This window comes from Sminthopsis crassicaudata, chromosome 2 (genome assembly GCF_048593235.1).
Source record: "Sminthopsis crassicaudata isolate SCR6 chromosome 2, ASM4859323v1, whole genome shotgun sequence".
Lineage (NCBI taxonomy): Eukaryota > Metazoa > Chordata > Mammalia > Dasyuromorphia > Dasyuridae > Sminthopsis > Sminthopsis crassicaudata.
This window is the reverse complement of record NC_133618.1, coordinates 596,579,037-596,595,781: the sequence shown is the minus strand read 5'-3', so window position 1 is coordinate 596,595,781 and position 16,745 is coordinate 596,579,037. Positions and strand designations below refer to the sequence as shown.

The window sequence follows — 16,745 nt, the reverse complement described above, 5'->3', positions numbered from 1 at the left end:
TAAAGGAATGGACTTTTTTTTTTTTTTTTTTAAACATGATTCATTTATTGGTCCAATTGTAATTTAAATGTGATTTAATTTTTAATGCATATAAGTAGAGTATTAGGTCAACTCCACAACCACAGTTATTCTTAGTACTCACCCAGTCTTTTTTAAAGGTATTGTCAGAATTCTTTCAACCAAGGTTTCATCTTTTCCTTTTTGAAGATATCATACTCTTCTCTTTAGATATGAAGCTCTTTAAATCTTAGTGCCCTTTACAGTGAATTATCTGATGGCTGACGATTTTTCTGTTATGAGGAAGCTTGTTTCTATCTAGCCCATAAGGGAACAAGAACCAGGCTGTTTATACCCAGATTTATAGGAGTAGCCATTAGGGACATCATTCTATCTAAGCTGTGTAAACATGTATCTGATTTAGCTTGCACAATATTAGTGTAGATAGTAAACATGTTTGCTGTGTGCCAGGCACTATGCTAGGGAATATTGAAACCATACAAGCAACAAGAATTGCAACCCTCAAAGATCATATATTCTGATGGAGTAAGGCCATACATAGGTGGGCTGAGGAAAGGGAAGAAGAGATTGTACAAGTGTAATACTACTACTGACAAGAAGTCTTGGAGATAGTTTGGGCTGGAATGAAATGAAGTATTGCTGGAATTTTACCTAAAATGGTGTTACTTAGAGACACTGATGAGGAGAGGGGGAAGAACTCCAGAAATGAAGCTTCTCAGGGTGGCAATGTGGTAGGCAAGGACAAAAAGAGTAGGAGTCTAAGGGACATTCAGTTAGTAGGCATTTATTAAGCACCTACTTTGTGCCAGGTACTATGCTAAACTCTAGAGATATAGAAAAGGGGGAAACACTGTCCTTGCCTTCAAGGAAGTCACCATGAAGCTTAGTATTACCATTTGGATCTAGTCACCTGCCAAGAATCTCAGTTCATTTTTGCCAGTCCAACACTAGTGGCTTTCCAACTTAATCTTGCTTCCAGACTCTTGGTAGTTCAACTATGGAATCACCCTCTTACATAGCTGACAAGGATAGTTGTCAGAAATTGTTGTCTTTCAGCCTTATGTTTCTATTAAATACTTTCCAGCTATATTCATTTTCCAAAGATTTGTTGTCTTTTACACATGTTACTTATGTTCTTCCTCCATTAATGAGACTCAGACTAGTCCCTTTTTTTTTTTTTTTTTTTAAGTCAGTTGGGGTTAAGTGACTTGCCCAGAGACACATATCCAGGAAGGATTAAGTGTCTGAGGCCAGATTTGAACTTAGGTCCTCCTAATTTCAGGGCTGGTGCTCTATCCACTACTCCAGTCAGCTGCCCCAGACTAGTCCTTTTTAATATCTTTATGTTCTCATGTGAAATTAGAAAAAATAATGTAATTTATTTTAGCAGTGTCTAGCATAGCTGATGTCAGGGCACTTTGCTTTATAAGAAAGAAAGGTTGCTTTATAACCACAACTCATGTTGTATAATGGATATAATTTAAAAACAATTTGTATGAAAAATTTGATAGTTATTTTTCACTGTGCAATGTTTTATATTGAAATGAAGATTCAGCCCTTCCTCTCCATTTCAGCCATCTAGAATGTTAACAATCTAGATATGAGTAAAAAAAAAAAGGAACTCACAAAAATAGCATTCAATTAAATAAATATTTACTAAGCAACTAATTAATATGATTAAGGTGATACAAAGATGAAAATCTAACATAACGCCCTCCAATGGGGAACTTATATTAAGAGGTATGCGACATGAACATATTAATAAGCACTTAAATGTTTGAGTGTCTATTCTATGTCTACAGAATGACATAAGAAATTTAACCGGAGGGGTCTCATTTTTAATTGAGGGAACAGGGAAAGCTTCTTGGTGGTGTTTATGTCTTAAGTAGGAATGGAAGGACTTCAACAACTGAAGATTAGGCATTTTAGAAATAGGCCCAATCTTTTAAGAATGTAGGGGTCATGGGTAAATTGAGATTAGGGAATGGTGAATAATCTAGCCCAAACTGTTTAAAGAGCTAATGTATATGAAATAAGACTACAAATAGATTGGACTTAAGTTATGAAGGACTTTAAATTTAAGACTGAGAAATTTGTATCTTGTTTGATAGGCAGTGGGAAATAATCCCTAAAAGCTTTTGAGCCCAGGAGGGAACAGTTTCCTTTGTCAAGGGATGGAGAATGGATTAGAGAATCATCTAGAAATTTACTCAATTTTCCTAGGATAACATAAGGACCTATATTAGATTGGTAGTAACAAAAGTAAAATGAAAGAAATAGTTGGAGTAACTGTTGGTGGTGTTGAATTGAAAGAATTTGTCAGCTGCTTTTATGTAGGGGATTAAGGAGGGAGCAGATGATTTTAGATGTTGAGAATACTACTGTTGAAAATAATTAAAAGGGAACTATGGAAATTGGCATAGGGAGGGAGGTACAATCAAAGGGGGAAATGGTTATGTATTCAGTCTTGGAGAAATGCAGCATTAGAAATGTTGATATTTTTTTTTCCTCTATGAAAAGTTTGCTGTAATTCTGTTCATCTGGACTATGCTTGTTAGAGCTACATATGGTCTGATTTACTAGAAATGGTGAGGTGATAGAGGTGATGGAGAATAAGTATTGCTAGCAACTGTGATAACTGACAATGATTCCGAAAAACTACAAAAAGATACAATTATTAATGTACAACTAGGTATGTTATGTTGTGTACTCATCTTCCTGAGTTCAAATTTGACCTTAAACAACTTATATGTGACCTTGGGCAATTCACTTAATCCTATTCCTAAGTTCTTGGTCTATAAAATGAACTGGAGAAGGAAATGGCAAACCATGCTAGGATCTTTGCCAGGAAAACCCCAAATGGGGTTATAAAGAGTGAGACATGACTGAAATACTGAAGAACAATTAAAGTCCAGAACCAATACTAATGTGTTAAACACTGCTTTCTCACAAACAGCTATATATTTAATTTGTAAAGTAAAAAATAAGGTAACTTTTAAGCTGCATATTGGTTAAAATGAGCTTTGAGGGAAATGGACAATTTTGAAATAGAGATTTCCTAGCATTTCTATTTGTTTGAACTTAAATGCATTTTTCTTTGGAAACAGACATTTTAAGATCTTACTGTATTTCAAAAGCTTGTAATAGTTAATGTTGTAATGGTTAACTACAAGTTACAGTCATAAATACTATTCTGGTGTTCTTGAAAGAAAAAAAAAAAAATCAAGCCTCTTAGTGACAATTACAGATCTATAATGCTTCTTCTCCCTCCTCTACCTCACTCCCATTTGATTATGCACAGCTGCCAATATTTTTTAAATAGGTGATATTAACTTTATCTTTCAAACATTTTGGTATAATTGAATATTACTTGAGGGCAAAAGGTAAAACCTATTTATTAGGGGCCAGTTTTTTAAAGTTTCAATTTTCTTTTCTTTTCTTTTTTTTTTCTGAGGCTAGGGTTAAGTGACTTGCCCACGGTCACATAGCTAGGAACTATTAAGTGTCTGAGACTTGATTTGAACTCGGGTCCTCCTGACTTCAGAGCTGGTGCTCTATCCATTGTGCCACCTAGCTGCCCCTAAGTTTCAATTTTCTTTTGTCTACAATGCATTTGCATAGTTGCATTAAATTTAAGTTGCTGTAAGTACCTCACTGTAAAAGCAGTTTTTTGTTTTTCTGCAGCTGTGTGTATAAATGTGTTTGCCAGCAGCACTCCGAACAGATGTATAATGATCTGATTAAAAAGATAACTAACCACTTAGAGAGAGTCTCAAAGGAGCTGCAGGTAAGGAATTCCTTGATCTTCTCCCACCCCTCCCCCCAAAACCTGTTTTGTGCAAATGGAGTAGCATGTGTATTATGGCTTTAGGGAAGTAGTTCATTGAATAGTTCACAATTTACATAATTATTAAGACTTTCAAAGTTGATTAAACCATATGATTCTTGGTTTGGAGATGTACATTTCTTTTTAAAAGTTGAAATATAAATTGTGATGATTTTTATATTGAGTCTCTTCCTTCTCCCTTTCTACTTCCCCTTTCCTGTAGTCCAAGATTTGTAATAGAGTCTTAAATGACATTTGTTGTTATGTTTTGTTTATTTAAAAAAAAAAGAAAGAAAGAAAGAAAAAAAACCTAGGTACCTAGGTGATGAAGTTGATAAAGGGCTTAATCTAGACTTGGGAAGCTTGAGTTTAAATCCCATTTTAAATTATTACTAACTGTGTGACCCTGGACAAATCATTTTATCTCTGCCTGTGTTCCCTTATCTTTAAATAAACAGGGTAATAATAACACCTTTTTTTTTTCCCCAGAATTTTTGTGAGGATCATATGACATATTTGTCAAGGACTTTGTAAATCTTAAAAGTGCTATATAAATGCTATTATAATGGTTAGTTATTATTTTTAGTTATAATTCCATACCTTGCATTTAAACTGTTCCCTCTTCTTCCCTTTTCTATTCCCCCTTCCTCCATCTCTCTTTTAACCTGTATTAGAAGTTGATGGCTTCCTTAAATACCTCTGAGAATAAGTTATATTTAGTTATATCAACATTGAATCATAGATTCTAGATAGAAGGTGAGGAGGTCTAGATAAAATTAGGATTAATTGAGGTCTAATGGCAGGTTTGGGGTACAGGGAGTCAAATGGAGCTCCCCTGTAACCCTTTGGATTCGGCGCAAGGATACAAAGTTAAATGAGGTCTAGTGGTGGCGTGAGAGTCCCCTGTAAATGAATTTATAGGCCCGAAAATCTAGACTGATAAAAAGAGATTTATTGTAGGGTTTGGAAGTAAGGTTAAAGTCTGGTTAGTAAAAGGTATTAGATAGAGGAAGAAATACACCAAAAGTGGTGGACAGAGAGTCTGGGATGCAAAGCATGGTGCTTGCATGTTTCAACCCTCTGCAAAGAGATGATTCCAGCTTGGCTGTTTTATTTGCTTGAAGAGGCCTATGGATGGAGTCTCAGGTTGACTCCCGAGGGGCAGGTGGGGGGTTGGAAACCTGAGCAGATCATTAGAATGGGGGCTGAGTACAGCCTAAGTTAGCTCAGATACGGATCTCTCCCCTTGGAATACAAAAAGGTGGTTTTGACTAGATCATCAAAGGTCAGTCCCAAAAGGGGTTGGAGATCAGAAAAGGAATCTTAAAGGGGGCTACTGCCCACATCAGAAGGGATCTTAGTTTAGTTCATTGCTTTTTTTTTTTTTTTTAAAGTTTGGTGCATTTTGTTTTGATACATTAGGTATATACTTGGAGAACCCTCTTTGACACATCACTATGACTTACCATAAAAAGAATTGGCAGCTCTTGCAATTCAAGAAAAAAACAAATCATCAAACATTTATTTAAGCTCCAGTTATGTGAAAAACACTGCTGAGCATTGGTAATACAAACAAGCATTAATACATCCCCTCCTCTTGTGGAGCTTATAGTCTAATGAGGGAGGATGAGAAATAATAGGAACCCAATAAGTGGGTGGTTTGAAGAAGGTTGTAATAAAATGGAAGTTCTGGGAGGGACTGAGCCTAGAAGGGATTGCAGGATAAAAGAGTGAACTTTCAGAGTAAAGTTAGAATCTGAGAGAACTTGCATCTTGTGCATTAGTAGGAAAAATGTAGAGTCAATAGTGGAATCTGGAGAAGGAAGATAACTTTTTAATCTTAAGAATTGTATGCACGCAATTTAATAGACTTGGGATTTTAAATCAAGGCCTTTTGACTCCAAATTTAGCACTCTTTATATTATTGTGTAACATTGCTTCCCATCTTCATCAATTTTTTTTTCTTTTTTATGCATTTTATCACCAAGAAACATTTCAATATATGAACTAAAGTGGGATATTACATAAGAAATCATGACATTTTTATGTATAGTTTGTTATATATAGAAAACAAAGTTGTAATATAATTTCCCTATTTTGTCTCCTTAGAACTGTTGTTTTCTATTAAGTGTTTTTAAATGCTTTTTTTTTTTTTTTTGTTTGAATCTCAGGCACTACCATTAACTTTGTAGCTATTATACTTTTTGATCTCAAGATCTTTTCACACTTAAAAATTCAGGACCCCAAAAAACTTTTGTTTATATAGATTATATCTGACAATATTTATCATATTAGAAAGGAAAGCATCTTAGTATAATTATAAGAATAATTATAATAATAAGAATCTTGAGGACCTCAAGAGTTCCCAAGGGTCCTCCCATGGAAAGCCACAGTGCTGTCTTATCTTCTTTCCACCCAGTAGAAAAGTACCCTTATGACAAGAAATTATAGTCAAGGAAAACAAAGATTCTTTAATATTTGTCATTTACTTTGGTGTAGTAATCCATTCTGTTCTTCTGAGTCAGGTATATATGGGTAGTTCAAGCAGCCTCTTTTAACCTTAGTTTCCTCAGAGGACTATGCTATTTCTAAAATCTGTGATCCTGCTTTGTTATTGTATACCTATTTGTTTCTACTTCTTGCTACTATCAAAAGTATTGCCAAAAAAAATTTTTTTTTTTGTATATAAGCTCCTTTATTTTGGGGGGCTTTAATAGTGATAGTTGGGCTTAGAACAATGATTACATTTTAGTGATTTCTTGGGTATAGTTCCAAATTGCTTTATTAAATTGTTACCAATTCACAGTTTCACCAGTATTATATGAGTGTGCCTGATCTCCAAAGCTCTTCCAACATTTGGAATTTTCCTTGTCATCTTTGCTAGTATGATATGTATGTGACAGAACTTTAAAAGTTTTTAAATTTCTAATTATCCTAATTGGTATTTGGAGCATTTTAATGTGGTCATTGATGGTTCACATTTTCATATTTGAAAACTGGCTATTTATATCCTTTTTCCACTTATTTATTCCACTTATTCAAGGATAGTTATCTTGTTTTTATATATTTCTATCAATTCCCTTTGTATCTTGAATTATCATGCTTTTATCAGAAGTATTTATTGCAAAGATATTTTTCCAATTTACTTATCTTCTAATAACAATTGTATTAATTTTGTGAAAAGCCTTTTAATTGTGTGAAAATGGCCAAGTAAAATTGAACGTTTTATCTTTTGTAATCATCTTTAATATCTCTGTTTTTTAAATAAAGATTATAGATCCATTTAGAATTTATTATGAAATATGGTATCTAGGCGGTGCAGTATGATTAGAGGTAACCTGGTAGTACAGTAGAGAGAGCATGGAACTTAGAATCAGGAACACTTGTTCACATTTGACCTCATACATGTCAGTAACCCTGAGCAAATCCCTTAACCTCTTTCTGCCTGAGTTTCTTTATCTGTAAAATAGGTATAATATTATCACCTCTCACCCAGGGTTTTTGTAAGGATTAATATAGTGTCTGGCACCTAGTAGTTGCTTAACAAATCCATCTTCCTTTCCTTTAACCTTCTCATTGTTTATGGTATTTTGGGAAAAAAAATTAATAAGGTATGAATTGCCTTCTAGTTTCCAATATTTACTGTATTTAGAAAACAGTGAAAAATCTTTACTTAAATAAAATATGTTCATTATCAGTGAACATGATACAACATCTCAGATAATAAGTTGGAGAAGGTGCTCTGCTGTGAGGAGTACACTTAAACTCTGACATTATTTTGCTGCTATCACAATGAAGTTTTGAGTGATAGTCAGGTACCATTTCTCCCCCCTCCCCCCAGTGTTAGTTACATTGTATTATAGTAATTTAGCTTTCTGAAAAGTTATTTATTGCTGTATATCATCAGTATTTAAAATTTTCAGGCTGGTGATGTGGAAGCATTTTAGTACTTGAAGAATAGTCAGTGTACTCTAGAGCAGAAGGGTTAACTAGCATTTTTTGAGTCTGTAACAGGTGTGTGTGTGTGTGTGTGTGTGTGTGTGTGTGTGTGTGTGTGTGTGTGTGCGCGCGCGCGCGCCTGAGGTAATCCACCTCAGGATTCTTCAAGGTTTCTTCTTTGTTGACGGACTGTCCATTTTCTAGGAACCAGGAAGGAGCTTATTTTCTGGAAAGTTCATTGTATGTGGGGTGAGGGGGGATAAAGTGTGAGTGGATGGTATTGAATATCCTGTGATAGTATTGTTGACACCCTCTACATTTCCCCTTCTGGCAAAACATGATCCACCCACTCTTGTTATGTCTCTGATTGGACTGTTTCCATTCTCCTGATTATCTCTGAGGCCTTTATATTTTAGGTAGGAGATAGCCTTACAGTTTGATTATTCCTAGTATCTACTCACCCAAATAGTCCTTGTAGTCTTCAGTTACTTTATACCAACTATAGAAGACTACTATTTTTTTTCTACAGATTATGTAATGTGCTTTTCTCTCTATAGTTGTTTTGCACTGTTTTTTTACTTGATTAATGGAAACTTTGTAACAGTTCCAAACTTAATTTTAGTGAGAATGTTGGCTTTTATGACTAGATACTTAATTGTCTTTTTTTGTTATAGCAGCTATTTCTTAGACTTATATAAACTCAATAAATTTGCTTCTCAAGAGAAATTTCTAAATATAATGGTCAAAACTGCTACTTTTCTAGATATCGGTGAATGAAATATTTCAAAAACAATAATACACTTCTATGCTTTGGTGTATAAAAATTGTAATTGAAAACTGCTAGGTAAAATATAGTTTGACATGCTTTCTTATAAAGTTTATAGAACATTAAAATTTCCAGCTTTATTGTTGTCACATTAGATATACTTATACATTGTTATTCTGACTTTTGAATTGAAACCTGTATATAATCTTAACAGTGAATTTAGGATTTCAGTGTAAGTCTAATATGTGTGTATTTATGTATTATAAGGGCATATTTTAAAAAATTCTTACAGTTAGAGGGCACTAGAGTGCTATACAAACTCCTCTTAGTGGCACTTTTTTGCAAAGATACGTATTCACAAGGCTTTTCTTGAAAAGATTTTAGATTGTGAATATTTCAAAATAACTTATTTGTCCTCTTTAAATCAATGTGGAAACTGATAGTTACTTATTCACTGAACATTTATTATTACACTATTTGGTTATTTTTAATATTATCATGTTCTTTTTTTTTTTTTTTTTTTTTTTTTTTTTTTCATTTTCCTAGTTTACTTGAAAATTCAATTTTAGATTATTTTCCATGAAGTTGAAAATTCTATAGCTATAATGTTATTTGGTCCAAGTTTGGTAGTATAGTATATATTAGGAAGCACTTCGGTTCTAATCCAGGCTTTGTGACCATTAATGCAAGATACTATTTTGTGAGTCTTAGTTTTTGCCTCTACAAAATAAGGTAGAATTAATTGTTGTTACATTCTGACTCTTAAAAATTCAATGCTTGAGTATTTAGTTAAAAATGATCTTAATAAATTCACATTTATATATAGTGCTTTAAGTTTTACAAAACACTTTGCTCAGAATAATTAAGTGATATAGATAAATTCAGGTGACATGATGAAACTGACTCAGAGAGGTTAATCTACTCAAACAGTAGAGTTCAAACCTAGATCTTATGATCTCTGCACACTTTTTTACTGCACTTTGCTAAACTGAAGAGTGGCTATTAGCTTTGTTATATATACTAATTAATGATCTCTAAAATCGTAGACTATTTTTTTTTTTTATTAAGTATTATATGAAAGAGTAGTCTCTTAAGTAGTTAAAGTAGTCTCTTTTGTCTTTATTCTATCATCTCAGTGTCTGTTCCTTGCCTTCTCTTCTCTCTCTTTTCTATCTCTGTCCCTTGGTTTGTGTTTCTCTGTGTGTACTTTTCCTGTCTCCACCCTCTTCCCTGTCTCTGTTTGCCAAAGCTTGTCAGGAGTTTTGGGGGAAAAGAAAAAGGGGTGGGAGAAAAAGAAAAGAGAAGAAAAATCTACCTTGTTTTCCTATTTACTTGGTTGCAATTCTGCTTCTTTGCTTTCAGCACCTTATTCCAATGTAAGTAAGCGGGTCAGATAAAAATCGCAAATGGTTCTAGTGTATCACTATCTGTGTCATCTAGAGCAGCACTTGATCATTTTGGTATGTGGACTACATGAACTTGTTCATTCTTGCTTCCTAAAAATATTTTGGTGGAGAATACTGAACACTGAAACATTAGATAAAGTAGTCTGAAAATATAACTATTTGTCCAGGAAAGGTACACTGTTTTATGTATGTATAATAAACATTACATTGAATCTTTTTGTAAATTGAGAAGCACTGTCTATTTGAAGTTTAAAATTGGAGCAAATAAGGAAAACTTTGCCATTACTATCTTGCCCTGTGGAGGATCATAACATACTATAAAGCTTTGCAAAAGATTTAAAAATATGTAATCTGTTTAATATGTAATGCTATTTCAAAATCACATAAACCATTGATTTTCAAGATACATCAGCTCATTACTTCCCTGCTAAGAGTTTTTAAGATAGCATGGTTTTGTCACAAGTGTCAAATAAGATAAAATGTTATCGTTAAGTAGAACTTTTGAAAATCTGCTTTTTTGCCAAAATTTGAAGCCACTAACTCATTTTGCTTTAAGGAATTTATTTTATTATGGCTAAAGGAGACATTGGAGTAGAAATTTTATGTTCTGACTCTTGAGAATAATGAGTAAAAATGAAAAAATGTAATATATTATGTATGAGTGTGCCTACTTTCATCATCTCTGTTGCTTTGGTATCAAAGATCTAGTCTCCAGTGTTTCTGTGTAGAAAATGCTTAGTTGTATTTTATTAGTTATTCTAAGTTTAATTCTTAAATCTAAAGCTGAAGGTGATAGAGACTACTGTCTGCCATCTAAATTAAAATTAGAATAGCTAAATTATCAAGGAAAATGAAAAATCTAATCACAAAGAGAATGAGAGAGCTTCTTTTATTTATTAAGATAATATTTGTCGCTTTTGGTTAGAATTTTCTCCAAATTTATTGGGATCCATTTTATGGCCTTGAAAGTGTATGTTGATGTTAACATACAGGTGATAGTTTTTAGAAAATATATTTTTATAGTTTTCAAAATACATTAATTGATATTCATAATAATGAATCTGGAGTCATGGAGAAAAGGTTAATTATGTTGCTGTTTAAGAAAATAGTAAAACATAATATATTAGACTTTGATTAAAATCAGTTTAAATTTAATATATTTTTATGATAAAAGAAAACTTTAGTTATTTAGAAAATTCAGCTGTGTGGGGATAATGTATTCTCTGTAAAAATATATGGCTTTTTTCCTTTTGGGTGTGTATGTATGTGTAATATAAAATGTGTGGGGTAACAGTTGACTTCACTTCTGAGGTTGATGTACTTGAGTTGTGCTATTAAGTCTTTGCAATTTGAGGATATGGGTTTATTTTTTCTCATATAAAAGCAACTGTGGTGGCTTCAGACTCCATAGAGTTCTTAATGTAGTGGACTTGAGGGCATTTTCTTCTTGAGATAGCATTTTAAAATTGAAGTAAAACAACTTAAAAATCTTGGTGACTTCTTTCACATGGTGTGTGATTGAAAAGGTTGACTGCCAATGCTGCTGTTTTGGAAGTTTATGAGTGTATTGCTAACCTGAGGCTTATATTAATGTGAAAGTTTTTTCTTCCACAGTGAGGAAATTATAGTAAGTAAATTAATAGTAGCATTAATGACATTTTAAATTAGACTTTGGTGAAAAGAATAAGTTTTTCAAAAATATGTCATTCTATTATTAATGTAATAATTCAAATTGATTTTGGTTTTGGCTTAGATTTTATTACACAGTATTGGCTCTTTTATAGTAGATCATTATTTTAGTCCTAATAACACTTGTCTCAAGTGTTGTTTATAGAGTGTGTCACTTCCTTATAAACAAGTATTTTTAACCTGTGGCTGCCTGCTACCAACAAGAAGTGTTATAAAAATGATGGTAGATATATCTGATGGGAAGGAGGAGATGGTTGTCATTAATTTAGTGAGAATGAGAATCAACTGGTAGAAAATCAGGAAGAATGGTATATTAAAACTCTCATAACATTAAAAGAAAAATACTTTCAGTGAATTAGATTCTCCTTGGAGAAGTTAAATGAAAATAATTTTTAAAAATTGCATGGTATATAAAAGCATAAAGGAGTTGTGATGTCTGCATCCATAGGAAAAGGTGGAATGTATATCATACAGATACATCACTGATATATGATCTTTTATTTTGTGTCATTTAATCCTTTGAAGTCATTTAGTAGAATCAGAATATAGAAATTAATGGAACTATGCCCAAAGGGCTATCAAACTGTGCATACCTTTGATCCATCATTGTCTTTACATTGGTCTGTTTCCCAAAGAGATCATAGCAGCCCTTTTTTTGTGGCAAGGAACTGGAAGCTGAGTGGAGGAATGGTTGAATAAGTTATGGTATGTGAATCTTATGGAATATTACTGTTCTCTAAGAAACTATCAGCAGGATGATTTCAGAGAACTCTGGAAAGATTTACATGAACTGATATCAGCTAAGTGATACTAGTCTTCTTATCTCTACTTCCTGCTTCTGTGTCTTTGTTTACACCATGTTTTATTGTTAGGATGCTAACCTGAGGCTTAGGCTTATAGTAATGTGCAAGTTTTTTTTTTTTTTTTTTTTTCTTTTCTCCACAGTGGAGAAATTAGAGTAAGCAAATTAATCGCTACATTAATGACATTTTAAATTAGGCAACTACTTCTTCCTTCCCATCAGATACACCTGCCCTTAAACTGTGAACATTTTATTTATCTTTCAGGACTCCTTTTGTGTGTCACTCCATAAAATTTCCCCTTAATATCTAATATTTAATTAGAACACTAAAATTATACTTCCTTTAATGTATTTGCCAGTGTTAGTTCTGAGGCTTAATTACATAATGCATATTAGATTATTAGATAACATATTAGATAACGCATATTTCAGCCACAAAGTTATATTTTTATTTGAATATATGATTTCCTACTAATTTGTGAACTCCCTAAGGGCAAGGATTGTATTTTATCCTAAGGTTTCTCATGTAATATATTATACATAGTGAACTATTAAATTTTTTAAAGTGAGTTTTGTGTTAAATGAGCTCTAATGGTTATAGTGAGCAAGATTATTCTTGTTATGCTAACTAAGTAGAAAATTTTGAACAGTTGAATACAACTAATATAGATTATGTAGACCTTCCCTCCCCATTAGTTAGGTATTCGAGTAGAATTTTAAATTTTAATTTAAATTGTAAATTTTTTAATTTTAAAAATATTTGGATTCAAATCTACTGATAAAATAGTATCTATTCTGTAAGAAGTAGGCAATAATAAGAATATCTTGTTTGTTGACTTTTGTCATCCATTTTTAGCCTTTCTGCCTCATCAAGTCTAGAAAAGGCAAATATATTCACTCGTTTAAGAAGCTTTGTTCTAGAACACTGAGAGTTTTAATGACGTGGCCAGAGTCACAATCAGTATGTGTCAGAAGGTAGAACTAGGCCAGACTTCATGCCCCTTATACCTTTCCTTGTACTCCCTACTCTTTCCATTGAGAAAGCAAGAAATCAAAGAAAAATATGTATAGTCAAGCCAACATAAATTTTTATATTAGCTATGGCCCTCCAAAAACCTCAATCTAATCTGAGTACTAAAGGTGGATAGCATGTTTCATCATGGATTTTCTAGAATATTGGTTAGTTCTTGTGTTTGTCAGTTTCTGCCTTGTGGAGTTTTTACAATATAGTCTTTACAATATTTCCTTGTTGTTTAAATTGTCTTCCTAGTTCTGCTCACATGACTATATTAGTTTATACAAATTTTCCCAGCAGGGTGTGTGTGTGTGTGTGTGTGTGTGTGTGTGTGTGTACTTTATAAGTCTTCCCAAATGTGGTTTTTTTTTTTTTAATATCCCCTTCATCATTTCTTATAGTATAATAGTATTCCATCATATTCATATACCATAACTTATTGAGCCATTCCCCATTTAATGGGCCACCTCAGTTTTAAAAATTTATCTTTTAGAATATATAATAGACTTACAGCGGCATAGTTAAGAAGTTTTTGGAGCATAGTTCCAAATTGCCTTTCAGAATGCCTGGACTAGTTTCTAGGTCTGCCAATAGGGCATTAATGTCTGTTTCTTCTCATCCATCTAGTAAGTCATTTTCCCTTTTTGTCATCTCTGCCAGTCTGATTGTATGGAGTGGTACTTTTTGGTGTTTTTTTGATTATTAGTGAATTAGGGCATGATGATCAATAGCATAGATTTCTTTCTCTGAAAACTATCTCATTATATCTTTTCACCACTTATCAACTGGGGAATGACTCTTATAATAAATTTGGTTCAATTCTCTGAATATATTAGAAGTGAGACTTTTTCTCAAAAATATTTGTTGCAAAGATTTCCCCCATTTCCCATTTCTCTTTTCACTTTTTAAATATTGAATAGTAATAGTAATAACAGACATTCTTATTTCATGAACCCTTGTTGTTTCAGAACTTATCCCTATTACAGATTGTGCTAGCTTTTGTTTGTAGACATATGTCACTTATCATTTCAAGGAAAACTTCATTTATTCCTGAACTTTCTAGTTTTTCTTTTTCTTTTCCAAATATATGTATAGTTTTCAACATTTATCCTTGCAAAACTTTGCATTACAAATTTGCTTTCTAGTAATTTTAGAATTTATATTGTGCCTTATTTAAAGATTTTTTTCATCATAATGATTTTTGTTGTTTTTGTTCGGTATAGTTTTCTTTCTCTGATTTGATTCTTCTTGATTTAGGAATCAAGACTATATTCATGTAATAGAAAGAAAATGACAGTCAAACAAATTAGGTAGTATTGGAATTAGTTGTTTTTCGTATTGGAATTAGTTGTTTTTCAAATGTTTAGTATATAAACCCATGTGGTCCTCTGACTTTTTTCCTTTGGAAGTTCATTACTGTCCCTTTCATTTGCCTCTTTCCCTAATTTCTTTCCCTCTTATTTCTTTTGGGTAAAATGTATTTGTGTGTGTGTGTGTGTGTGTGTGTGTGTGTGTGTGTGTGTGTGTGTGTGTGTACTTGTGTGTATGTGTGCACACACACACACTTTCATTTTCATTGCTCTCCTCCCCACTCATTTCTTCTTGTATTGATTTCTACTTGTGTATCCATTCATTTATGATAATTTCCCCCCTACTTACTCCCTGTCCCAGTGTATTTTTCTTTCTTCATTATCTTTTCTGGGTTTTTTTTTTGGATCTTTTAAACTCATCAGAGAATAATGGAATTACTCCCATGCTCCCCTTGTCTATTTTGATGGTCTCTATGACACTGATGCTAATAGAGTGGGGGGTATATATATATAAAATTTCTCATAAACATTTTAATCTTAAGTCCTTTATGATTTTCTGTTTATATTTAACTTTTATACTTCTTGACTTTTATGTTTGTGAGATTTTTTTTTTTTACTCAGCTCTGATGTTTTCAGTAGAAATGCTTAGAAGCTCTCTATTTTTCATCAAAGATCCAGTTTTCCTTCTCTGTCAGAATTATATTAAATGTTTTGCAGAGCAAGTTATTATTGGCTATAAACTTAGAAATCATTTTCCAAGCTCTTTGCTTTTTTAGAATGGTAGCTGCTAAATCATGTGATTTGTGATCATACAATCCTTACTATGGCTTCTTGAGGTTCTTGAATTTTTTTCTTTCTGGTTGCTTGCAGTATTCTTTGACCTCTGAGCTCTGGGGTTGGTTTTTTTTTTTTTTTTCTGTATCAATATTCCTGTTGTTTTTTTTTCCCCTTCCCTGTAGGGAAGGCTTTCTTTTAGGAGTGGCTTTTGACATTGCTCTCTGTTTTTATTCTGGGAGATCTAGAAATTTTTCTTACATGATTTCTAGAAATAGGGTGTATAGGCTCTTTGTACTCTTGGATTTCAGGTAATCCATTTCTTAAATTTTTTTCTTCTTGATCTGTTTTGTAGGTTATTTGTTTTTGCTGTGAGATACTTAACTTATTCTTCCTTGTTCCCATTCTTTTGAATTTGCTAAACTATATTTTGATGCTTCATGGAGTCAGTTTTTCTTTGGTCAATTCTAATTCTTAGTGCTTTTTTTTTTTTTTTTTTTTTTTTTGGATAAAGTTTCGTACCTCTTATTCCAAGCTGTTAATTTTTTTTTTTTTCCCATTTACAAAATTCCCTTTGGTCAGTCTTTTGCCCTGATTATTCCAATACACATTTTACTGGACAAGAGGTTAGAACCAATGTCCCCAACCCCAATTTGCATCTGTCCTGTGATCAGAGCCACACAGCTGCTTTTTGCTTCCAAATTCTTTCTTTGCTTATTTTTCAGATAGGGCCTACTAGCAGTTACTTCTGTTGCTGTGAGGTGCAGTTTCCCCTCCCCTATATCTGACTGTAACTGGTGAGTGCTACTGAATGGGACCTGGTCATGCACCTTGTACTAATTTAAAGATCTGTGTATCTCCCCAAGAAAATAGCAGTAGAGCTTTCTCATGTTTAGTGGATACTTAACATTTATAGATACTTTTCACCCTACGATCACTTAAATTTTGAACCAACAGCTCAATGTGCTCAGTTACGTTTGCTATTTTGCCCTGGAGAGCAACCAGCCGGTCCTGGGTTAAATAGTATAACCTTAGTGGTTGATTTACCTTGGCTAATTTTTTTTTCCTATACATACATTCCTTTTACTCAGTTCTTTTTCTTTTATCTCCTCCACTGTTTTCTTAGCAAAATTGATTCCCTCTCTACCACAGCAAATTGATAAAGCAATTCAGACAAAACATGAAAAGTAAATTATTTTT

At 32.8% G+C, this 16,745-nt stretch overlaps 1 protein-coding gene across 3 annotated transcripts in view; it reads left to right on the top strand.

Annotated features, from left to right (window-relative positions):
* LOC141558473 (CDK2-associated and cullin domain-containing protein 1-like) overlaps window positions 1-16,745 on the top strand; it is an 86,699-nt gene that overhangs the window by 12,554 nt on the left and 57,400 nt on the right. For all 3 annotated transcript variants that reach the window (XM_074295731.1, XM_074295729.1, XM_074295730.1), the window contains exon 3: window positions 3,703-3,805. In XM_074295731.1, coding sequence (XP_074151832.1) covers window positions 3,703-3,805 — 103 coding nt within the window. The remainder of the gene's footprint in view (window positions 1-3,702; window positions 3,806-16,745) is intronic.